An 11378-nucleotide genomic window follows, 5' to 3' on the forward strand; every position below is an offset into this window, starting at 1 on the left:
AAAAGAAAATACGTATTTATATAGCGCCTACTATGTGCCAGACAGCCCTGGGAGGCAGATGCTATTAAGATCTCCATTTTACAGTTGAGGAATAAGGCAGACTGGGATGGAGGTCTGGGAGAGGTAATATGGCTACAATGGAAGGGGTACAAATGCCCGGGATGGTCTGATGCTTTCCCTAGGTGTGTCATATACTGGAAAAGATTGAGACACATTGATGTGAAACGTGAGACGGAATATCAGTAATTGAGTTTTGGTTCCAGCTGTACCTCTGACTTGTTACATGACTTAGGACAAGTCACTTTATCTTTGTCTCAGTTTTCCTATCTTCAAAAGGAGGCTAATAACCCCATTCCCTGTGAGAATCAATGTAATTATAGATGCGAAAATGCTTTGAGCTCTTTGGAAGAAAGACAGTATCCAAATCTATGCTATTTGTAGCCATAGACATCATGGTAGGGGTGATTCCTTGTCATCACACCACCCTCCTTGTGGGCACTCTGCTCTGCCATGAATGATTTTCAGTGTAACACACTCAGCTTCTGGCTAACCAGTGCTGGAGCCGAGAAGTCTAGGTTTGATGTGACTCTTTCCCTGGGGCCAGTGTGGTCTTGCTGGCCAGTGGAAATGAATGAATAGAAAGAGAGCTGTTGCTGGCCTTCATTCCAAACTAACCCTTGCTTTGGGTTGGGGAGTGTAAGTCAGAAAGTCATTCATATCAGAGAATGTTCCAAATAACTAATGATAATAGAAATGCAAATTAAATCAAATCATGTCCCAGCTCACATCCTACAGATGGGGCAAAAATGACAAAACAGACAGTATTGGAGGGACTTCAGGAAGACAGGTACTTCAGTGCATCATTGGTAAAGCTGTGAAATTGGTCCAATTCTTCTAGAAGACAATTTGGAATTCTACTAAAAAAGTAACTAAACTATACATAACCTTTGACCCAGCAATAAAACTATTAGGAATATTTCCCCAAGAGGGTCTCATATATAAAACAGCAAAGACCTAGAAGGAATATAGGTGCGTAGGTCGGGCTGAACAAACAGTGGTATGTGAATGGAGTGGTATATAATTGGACTATAAAAAATGGCAAAGGGGAAGAATTGAGAGACTCCTGGGAAGATTTGAATGAACTGATGCAGAGTGAAGTAAGCAAAGCTACAATAGTTTACATACGACCATAGCAATGCAAAGGAGAACAATACTGCAAAAGCTTCATCAGTGACTAATACCATGTTCTATTGGGTCTTCAAAGTAAGAAGAAGCCTCCTGTCTTAGAGATAACAAAGGAAAGGTACAGAATGAGGCATCAGTTTCCAGACCTGACCAAGGCATTGATTTATTTTGCTAGACTAGATTTACTTGTTGTAAGAGAGGATCCTACTGTCCAGAGGGGCAAGGGTGGGGTGGAATTACTGGGAAGAGACAGATAACAAATGAAAAGATCACCAATAAAACATTTTTAATAAGAAGAAAAATGTGCTGGCTATCGCACACCCCCTTCCCCCACCGAATGGTACAATGGGGCAGGCTAACTGCTCCCAAGCAAACCAAGCCAGAAGGGACTTTTAGTCTTATGAGCAAGCTACTCCTTAGATGTGTTGCATTCTTAGGCTTATGTTCAGTGGAGAGAATGTTGTCACATGACTTTGTTTGCAGACAATTGTGCCCTCGATGCAGCCTCTGAAGCTGAGATGCCACCAAGTATGGACCAATTTTCTGCTGCTTGTGCTAATTTTGGCCCAACAATTAACACCAAGAAAACACAGGTGCTCCACCAGTCAGCACCACATCATCTATATGTGGAACCATCAGTTACAGCAGATGGAGAAGTTTTCAATACCTTGGATAACTTACCTTGACACCATACTTTCCAGGGATGTACACATTGATAATGAGGTTGATGCCAGAGTTAGCTTAGTGTTTGGAAGGCTCCAAAGGAAAGTGGGAGAGGAAATATTAGACTGACTGCCAAACTGAAGGTCTACAGAGCTATTGTGCTGACCTCGTATGCCTGTGAAACCCGGACAGTCTACCAGTGCCATGCCAGGAAACTGAATTGCTTCCATTTGAATTGTCTTAAAGATGATTCTACAGATCACCTGGCAGGATATGATACCAGACACTGAGGTCTTTTCTTGAACCAAACTGCCAAGCATTCAAACTCTTCTGCAAAGAGTGCAGCTCCAATGGGCTGGCCACGTTGTTCAAATGCCAAACATATGCTTGCCTAAAAGATTATTTTATGGAGAACTCACACAAGGCAAGTGCTCACATGGTGGTCAGATGAAGTGATGTAAGGACCCTCTCAAGGTTTCTCTGAAGAACTTTGGAATCGATTGTAAGACACGGGAGACACTGGCACAGGACCACGCAGCATAGTGTGCACTCATCAGAGAAAGTTCTGTGTTCTATGAGCAAAGCAGAATTGAAGTAGCTTGAAAGAAATGTGAGATGTGTAAATTTAGAGAGTCCACCCCAAATGTTTAAGCTCATCTTGGTCTGCTCAGCCGCAGTCGGACGCACTGTAACTTGACTAACATAGTGATGTCGTTTTGTTCCCCTTTGAGAATGAAGGACAGCAAGCATTGTGTCAGTGGCATGAACCATTTCAATTTACAGGTGTGGGTGGCCACTTCCTTTTCATTTTGGCCTAGTATTGAACTTTCAGAGTACAGTGTGCCTAAGATCTTGTGCTAGAGATCTCAAATAAATGAATAGAGCTCTACTGGTTGAGAAAGAGGCAAACTAATTATTTGCATAATGGACTGGGACTCTACAATTCTTTCTCACCTCTGTACCACTGCTGCCTCATTAAATGCAATTATGGAGCCCTCTCTCTCCTCCTGGGTCTTAAGAGGATGAACAGAACATTCTGGAGAATTTTCAAGGCTGGGACTGATACTTAGCTTAACCGTGGGGTGTGTTGTGACCAGAGCTTGCCACAGTGGAGACAAGGCTTCTAGCTTCTTGCTCTACCTTGGGTTCCTCTCTTGCCCTGCCAGCCTCTAGATGGTGATCAGAGAGAACTGACTGGATTTAAAGTCAAAAGACCCTGAGTAATCTTAACCTTTAGGGTTCACAGAATCTTAACATTGAGAAGGTTTTTGGAAGTTATCTCTTCCAAACTGGGACCTCAGTGCAGGAATATCCTCTACAATATAGCTGACAGTTGAGTCACCTAGCCTCTGCTCAAATACTTCTAGTGCTGGGAAACCTATTCTAACAAGGTAACCCAATTTAATTTGTAGGCAGTTCTCACTGCTGGAAAAATCTTCCTAATTTTGAGATGAAGCCTATCTTCCTAGTTCAGCCCTCTTGGGCACTGCTTCTTTGGGTTCAGAGCCCCTAGTGCCAAGTGAGGGTATCCTTGGTTTCACTGTAAGCTACTTGAATCTAGCAGGCAGTACCTACAGGACATTTATGTAAGGTCTTGAACTTCCTCAGCTCTAACAAGTTTCATAACTAATCATTCTGCTGTGCTGGACATTCCCAGCATGAGCCGCTATCATGTGGTCAATCAGCCTCCTTTGAAGGAGGGGCTCCACAGACTGTCTTTAAAGGAAGGGGGAGAGAGGCTTGATTCTTCACTGGGACATCAGCTCCGCTCCACTTCTTTGGACCAAGACTGAGGGCTGTGGCTGGAGTTGCCAGGGGATGCAGAAACTGTGGAGATGTGGACCTCATGTCCTACTGGCACGTTCACTTCGCCCAGCTAAGGAAAAGAGATGAAAAAGCCAAGAGGAAAAGGAAAAAGGAAACTTCCATTCCTGTGGAATAAAACAACCTGTGGAAGCAAGCAGAAAGAAGTGCACAGATTGAGAATTTGGGTTCAGGCAGAAAAATTGAGACTCTGGGTCCTGGAGCCAAGGAGTAGAGAAAGGATACTTAGGCAACATTGGACGTGACATGGGTTATCGCAGCCTCTATTGTGCTAATGGAATCAGTAGGATGTCCTTTGACAGGTTAGAGAAATAATGAGTGTGGGGTGGATTTGGCGGCTGTGATTTTTGTTTGAGACCAAAGGGGAGGGGGGAGGAAAGAAACAGTGGGGATTCCTCTGGATACTAACTGATAAGAACAATGAACTGAAATAGCAGCGGGCAGCTGTTGGACTTTGAGAAAGCCCTTCAGGGTAGGAATTTGAAAATTCCAATTCATCTGTGTTGCTAGTTTTACATTCATAGCCCTTTGCTCTTAACCCGGAACTATGCCAATGCCAGGTCAACAAAAGAGATTGTTTAACTCTCTGAACTCCACTTCCCCGGATACCCTCCATCAAGTTGTCTCCACCAACCAGACAGATATTCTGTGCCAGGGGTTCTTCATTCCAGATCAATTGTTCTTGACCCTGGGGCTGCTGAGCCTGGTGGAGAATGTTATGGTGGTGGTGGCCATCATCAAGAACCGCAACCTCCATTCACCCATGTACTATTTTGTCTGCTGCTTGGCTTTATCAGATCTTCTGGTGAGTGTCAGCAACCTGCTGGAGACCTTGGTGTTGCTACTGCTGGAGAAAGGGGTGCTGGTGATGCAGGCGCCTATGGTGCAACAGCTTGACAATGTCATTGATGTGTTGATCTGTGGTTCCATGATGTCCTCAATTTCCTTCCTAGGAGCCATCGCGGTTGATCGCTACATCAGTATCTTCTATGCCCTTCGCTACCACAGCATTGTCACCCCTTGTCGAGCTCAGGGAGTCCTTGCTGGCATCTGGGTGTCCAGTGCCCTCTCTGGTACCCTCTTCATCTCCTATTACAACCATGTTGCAGTCCTGCTCTGTCTCATTGCCTTCTTCTTGTCTATGTTGGGGCTTATGGTGGTCCTCTACATTCACATGTTTATCCAAGCATGCCAGCATGCCAGGAGGATTGCTCGGCTGCACAAGAGATGCACAATTCACCAACTGTCAATCCTCAAGGGGGCTGTCACCCTCACAATCCTGTTGGGCATCTTCTTCCTCTGCTGGGCCCCCTTTTTCCTGCACCTCACGCTTATTGTCCTCTGTCCCAAGCATCCCACATGCAGCTGCTACTTCCAGAACTTCAACCTCTTTCTCATTCTCATCATCTGCAACTCAATCATTGACCCTCTCATCTATGCCTTCCGCAGTCAAGAGCTCCGCAAGACTCTAAAGGAAGTCATTCTGTGTTCCTGGTAAGGGGGTGTGGGAGGGTACATTGCGAATGCCCATGCATACAGGCATGCAGAAACCCAGTGGGACAGAGGTGCGGAATGTAATTGAGGAGAGCAGCTTCTCATCTGCAAAGGGGGCCAGATGTTCTGGTTAGTGGGCACAATCTGTTCTATCCCATGATGAGGAGGGATATGCATCATTAGTTAGCCTGGCCTCCAACTTCAGAATTGCCCTTTTGAAAAGGATGCTGAGATGGAATGCGTGTGTTTGTGTGTGTGTGTCTGTGTGTGTCTATGTGTGAGAGAGACAGAGTATGCATGTATACATTTTCAGTTTCACTTGTGTTCATGTGTGCACACACATGGATGCTCAGGTGTGCACATAATATACAAAAGGTACAGGAGAAAAATCTCCTACATCTAATATACTTTTATCCTTCATTTGAGAATACAATTTTCAACCCCATCCCCAAAGCCTTGAAATTCTGCCTGTTCCTGCTATGAGTACCCGGAGACCTGTTCCTTCCCCACCCCCTTCCTGCCATTGCTTCAATCTGCTAAGGATACTGCACCTAGGAGGCAGGGCCAGCATACTCCAGATTGGAAAGATGATACCTCAAGAACAGTTGGAGCTGTGAAAAAGCATTTGGAGTGCCCCCACCCCCACCCCTTCTACTTCCCCGCCCAGCTCCGAGATCCTGAAGACTCACAGGACATGCAGTTGTGTGCCAACGATAATCGGGGACAGATGACTGGGAGTTCCAATACTGAGGTTCTGCTCCCAACTTGGCCACTTGACTGACTCCCCTACTCTTGTCCATACTGTCAGCTCTGTGCCTGACATGACCTGGATGGGTTAGCGATTGTTCCTGAAGCTGTGTGGGAATTGTGTGATTGAGAAATTACAATAAATGCACTCTGTGCCCAGACACTATGTCTGACTGCCGGGAAGAGGGCGGGGTGGGGTGGGGGATTTAGTGACTTTGCTTTGTCATCCCTCTTTGCTCTTTCATATCACTTAAGCAGAGGTGGGAGAGGGGAAGGTAAACAAATGATAAATAGGCAGGTAAAAGCTTAGCAAAAGCTAAGAATTGGACTGAATTTCCCAGATCTTGCCTGACTTAGCCCAGAGTCAGAGTAAAAAGCTTTCCTTTAGAGGAGAAGGCCCCAGAATATTGGTGAAGAAGTTACCTTGGTTAAGGAACCCTGCATATGCTAGGGAAGGAGAGAAGTCCAAAGACCGAGCAAATTCTTCCCAGAATCACAGAATTTCGGAGTTGGAAGGAATCTTATAGGTCAACCTCCTCATTTGATTTATGATGGAAACTGAGGCCCAGATATCATGCAAGTAGTAAGCCACAGATTACTCAGGGTCTTTTGACTTTAAATCCAGTCAGTTCTCTCTGATCACCATCTAGAGGCTGGCAGGGCAAGAGAGGAACCCAAGGTAGAGCAAGAAGCTAGAAGCCTTGTCTCCACTGTGGCAAGCTCTGGTCACAACACACCCCACGGTTAAGCTAAGTATCAGTCCCAGTCTTGAAAATTCTCCAGAAGCAAAACACTAATATAGGGCAGCTTTAGGTATGGGGAGCTGAGCACCACCGCTCATTGTGAGAGAGTTAGCTTTTACCCACATTAGAAGGTTTTCTCTGCCTTGTTCCAGTTCAGGCAACATTATGTATTTATGTATTATGTAAATATATTATGTATTTCACTTTAGTGAAATGTGAAAACCCTATATTCTAGTCCCAGCCACCACTAACTAGATATATGACGTTGGACAAGTCATTTCCCCATCTGCGAATGATAGTGATGAACTAGAACTAGAGAATCTCTTAGTCCCAACCAAGACCCAGTCATCTATGATTCAGTAGTTCTATCTGTCTTCTGAATGTGGGGCCTTTTCTGATCATTATGGACACATCTGAAAGGTAAGGATGCTAACTGAGTATGCACCTCTAGTTTATTTGGTTGGATAGATCAGGCAGCTACCAGAAAGCTTGTGGGGGAACTGTGAAATCTGGGTCTCTCCACTGCTATGTACGGAGATGATCCAATGGACCTCCAGTACTCACCTGTAAAATGGGGATGATAGTAGCACCTGCCATGTAGGATTGTCCTGAAAGCACTATAGAAATGCTATTGCTTAACATTATTATTCTCAAGTGGACTCGGAGCCCAAATCTGACCTCCCACCCCTCGCTGCACCACAACCCCCTCTAGGGCTTCTCCTTCTACATACCTCTTCTCCCCTTCTTTCTCCCTCACCCCTTTATTCTTCTTCCCCTGCCTTCTTAAAACAAGGACAATCAGCCCCTACTCACATTCCATTTCCCTTATTATGAAATTCAAGTTGAGTCTTTTCTTTTTTGGAGGCAATCAGGGTTAAGTGACTTTCCCAGGGTCACCCAGTTAGTGTCTGAAGTCATATTTGAACTCAGGTCCTCCTAACTCCAAGGCTGGTGCTCACCTATCCACCTTGCTGCCCCTTAAGTTGAGTCTTAAAAACAGCTCATCTGTATTCTAGCTTTGTGCAGAACAGACACACAATAAATACTTGTTGACTCTCCACAAGTGCCTTTTGTCTGGCTCATCTCTCAGGATCTGAGTCTTCTCCCAACTTCCCCTCCCCTTGACTGGGAGCACAAGGTCAAAGAACAAATGGGGCTGCTAACCCCAGCCCCAGACTTCTTGCTAAGGGGCCAGAGAGCTGGTTCCTGGCACTGCAAGGCAGGAGAATGAATCAGGCTGCTGCCTGAGACCAGACATTCCCCTGGAAGAGAGAGAAAGTGAGCCTAGCTAGATGCCAAAAGGAGAGGGATAGCTGGCCAGGGTGGGGCTGAACTGTGAAGCTTCCCCTTGCTTAGGTGTGTTGGTAGAGACTGGGAGGGAGGTGCATCAGGCAGCACGGTTAGCCTGCCTTCCAACCTCCAGCAGCCACCCAGAGAACAGCTAAAAAAACCTTATGCTGGGACCCTGGGAACAGAGAGAGGGAGGAGGGGCTACAGGCAAATAGACACCAACCACGAGAGGCCACATCATAAAGGAGAAGAGGAGGTGTGTGGGGGAAGGGAGAAGGGAGGGATGGAGAGAGGGTGTAGCTCAAGAACAAAAGACAAGATTTCTAGAAATTAAGACCACTAGAGCCTTTCCTGGAAGAAGGGGCCAAAGGAAACAACCTTCCTGCATAGGCTACAGACGCTGACAAGCACAGACTACAGACTCACAGCCCCAATTCCACTGACCACATCAACAGATTGTGCCCAGATACATGCATGAATGCCCAATCACCCTTGTATACACATGTATACACAGTTGTAAAGAGATGCACTTTTGTATGAAACAGATATCTAAAGACATACATATATAGTCATATATGTATGTGTTTTGTATATACATATTATATATGCATGTATATATATGTGCATATATATAAATAAATACACATACATGTGGGTCTGTATGTATTTCTCTCCAGTCAGATCTGGAAAGAAAACTTTAGTGCTGAATTTATAATGTACTCGATGGACCCCATCCATCCAAAGGGGGAACTTTGTTAAAAGGTGATTTCACAATCAAATCATATTTCAGTGTAATGCCAAGTACATTGTTATAATCAGGAATATGCCTGTATATACTACATACTATACAAAAATATTAAGCATGTATGCAAGGGCTGAGGGCAAGGGACACATTGTAGAAGTCATTGTAGAAAGCTTGTGAGGGAACCATAAATTTGTACCTTTCCATGTCTGTTTGAAGAGGTGTGCCCATGAGTGATAAGCACTATCACCCACCTTCGTTGTTCCCTGTGTCTTCCCAGGCAATGAGACTGTTCCAAGACTTGCTCTTAGCCCCTCCCTACAACTTAAAAATTACAACTCACAGTTATGGCAAAAGCACTTTCCTCAGAGCCCTATGAAAGGGATTGGTCCCACCCAGGCTCAAGGGCATAATGTGATTGGCCAATGGACATAAAACTAGGTGATATCAGTTCTAGCATTTGACCCGGGGCTCCTGGTTGCAGGAGGTGCAGTATTCTATCCTCAACTACCCAGAGAACAATACCCAGGGACTCTGATCTTGAGTTACCCGCAAGGTTTGATGACTTCACTCTTTTCACGCTATCAAAGTAGCTGGAGAGTCCTGGATAAGAGAGGCTCTGCATGGTGGGTGCTGTGGGGATCAAAGAAATGACTCAACTGCCACACGCCTTCAGCTTAAGTGAAACCAGCACTAGTCCAGAAAATTGGACCACTCGAGGGAAGGGAGCCCTTCTGCCCTCTAGCGACCAGATAGCTCCACTGAAAGCAAACTGGGAGCTGTTCTTTTGGGGTGGGCGGCTTCAGCTCAAGGCTCTTACTCTTCCTCCTCCTCCCTGCCTTTTCATGTTGATTGATCGGTTTCCCTAGGGACTGAGCTACTTTAACGTACTGTTGGGAGAAAGTCAAAGGGCTGAACTAGTTTTCTTTGGGACTCTGAGGGATTGTCCTCTGCTGGATGTGAGGCCTGGGAATGGAATTAACATGGTGGCTGATGGGCAGTATACCAAGTGCAAATGTCAGGGTACAAGGACTGAGAGGGGCAATGGTCAACATCTTTAAGCGGGGAGCTAGGGTGATCAAGTGTCCTGCTCTGACAGTACAGAGGGCCAACTTGGGAGGATAGATCTCTTTATAGTCCCCTCCCCATCCCAGTCTCACTAACAGACACACACACACACACACACACACACACACACCCCTCATATGCTACCACCCCAGCTGCAGGGCTTGGGACACTGGCACAGAGCCAGATTGAGAGAGTCTAGGAGCTCCGATGACAGTGGGCAAGGAGCCCAAGAATTAGGTTGGGTTTCCAAACTCACCTTTAAGCCGCAGGGAGGGGCTGAGGATGGTGTGGCTTGGCCCATATCTCTTTCACTGTCACTGAGCCTCTAAGTGTGGGCACCCAGGGAGGTTCTCTGGCCATTTTCTACCTTCCGCACCCTCAAATAAGGAGTTTCCTAACAGGGTTCTGTTTCCAATTCTCCATCAGTCTTGGAACCTCTGAGCCCTGTTTCCCAGCAAAACAGACCCTTAGCATAAATAGAAGCCACCCCTTCCTCCTCTGACCTCCTTTCATCCAAGGACATTTTGACTCAACAAGCATCTCGGGTGTTCTATGAGGTCACTCTAGGATAGGGGTTTTTAACCCAAGAGATCTATAAATAGATTTCAGAGCAATGGTGAATTAAAAAAAATTATTTCAATATCATTTACTTCCATTTTAATCCTATGTATTTTCCACATTTAAAATCATTATTCTGAGGTTTCCATAGGTTTCACCAGATGTCAAAAGAGTACATGCCATAGTAAAAAGCTTAAGAACCCCTTCTCTAAGGCACAGGGGCCCACTACTCCAGTTACATGTCCTATCCTTCCTCCTCAGGTTTATTCTACAGGCTGCAGACCAGGCTGAAGTGGGGGAGGGGAGGTCTAACCTAAGGGTGTAGGCTCCCTACTTTCCATTTCCTAACAAGGGGATCTCATGCTTTAATTCCCGAGAAAAAGGAAATTCTTTTTCTTTCTGTCTTTTTCTCTTCCTTTTCTCTGATTCTTTCTCTTTCTCGCTCTTTCTTTTCCTTTCTTTTAAATTCTACTTTTTTGCTACTTCACGAAGGGGCAGAGCAGGATGGAACGGAGCTTGGTGGTGCTCCTCAAGCCCCTGGGAAAGGATGAGGTTGGGGCTAGAGAAAGGGAGGGCACCAAAGTCCCAGATGCTTGGGGAAGAGAAGGGGAGGAGGGAGGCCTTGAAACTGAGGGTACAATGGAAGAGAAGCTGCTGGAGAAGGAAACAAAGAAAAAGGGACTGTGGAGAGGAAGGTCTGGAGTAACTTGGAGACGCTCGCTCCCGCATTCTTCTCCGCCCCTTCCGCCACCGCCCGCTGCTGAGCTGGGTGGGGTCTGTGTGACCCCGGCTTTTGCAGATCTAGAGGGGTGCCAGCAGGTGGGTGGAGAAATCGCTATTGTCCTCGGGGGAACCCCCTTTCGTTACCAAGCCGGAGACACCTTCTCCGCTTCAGATGTGAAGGATCCCCAAAACCCTGACTGAGGGAAGCCCCCCAGCCATATCCCCCTTTATTAATTCTGCCTAGATCTGCCCAGAGGGGCCCTAGCAGCCCGCACGGCATTGTGTGCAGCCAGACAAAGTAACTGCGCTGGGCAGCAGAGGTGGGAGGGTGGGTAGCTCCC

The 11378-nt window shown here is 46.1% G+C and overlaps 1 protein-coding gene across 1 annotated transcript; it reads left to right on the forward strand.

The window, feature by feature from the left end:
* Positions 1–4219: 4219 nt before the first annotated feature.
* On the forward strand, positions 4220–5170 carry MC1R (melanocortin 1 receptor). Its single transcript, XM_036749094.1, has one exon. It carries the CDS (start codon positions 4220–4222, stop codon positions 5168–5170), a length of 951 nt encoding a protein of 316 aa, XP_036604989.1.
* The last annotated feature ends 6208 nt before the right edge of the window (positions 5171–11378 follow it).

This window comes from Trichosurus vulpecula, chromosome 3, assembly GCF_011100635.1.
Source record: "Trichosurus vulpecula isolate mTriVul1 chromosome 3, mTriVul1.pri, whole genome shotgun sequence".
Taxonomy (NCBI): domain Eukaryota; kingdom Metazoa; phylum Chordata; class Mammalia; order Diprotodontia; family Phalangeridae; genus Trichosurus; species Trichosurus vulpecula.

Bases quoted from the DNA above. Each gene is read 5' to 3' on its own strand.
- MC1R (XM_036749094.1), top strand. From the start codon at position 4,220: ATGCCAATGCCAGGTCAACAAAAGAGATTGTTTAACTCTCTGAACTCC.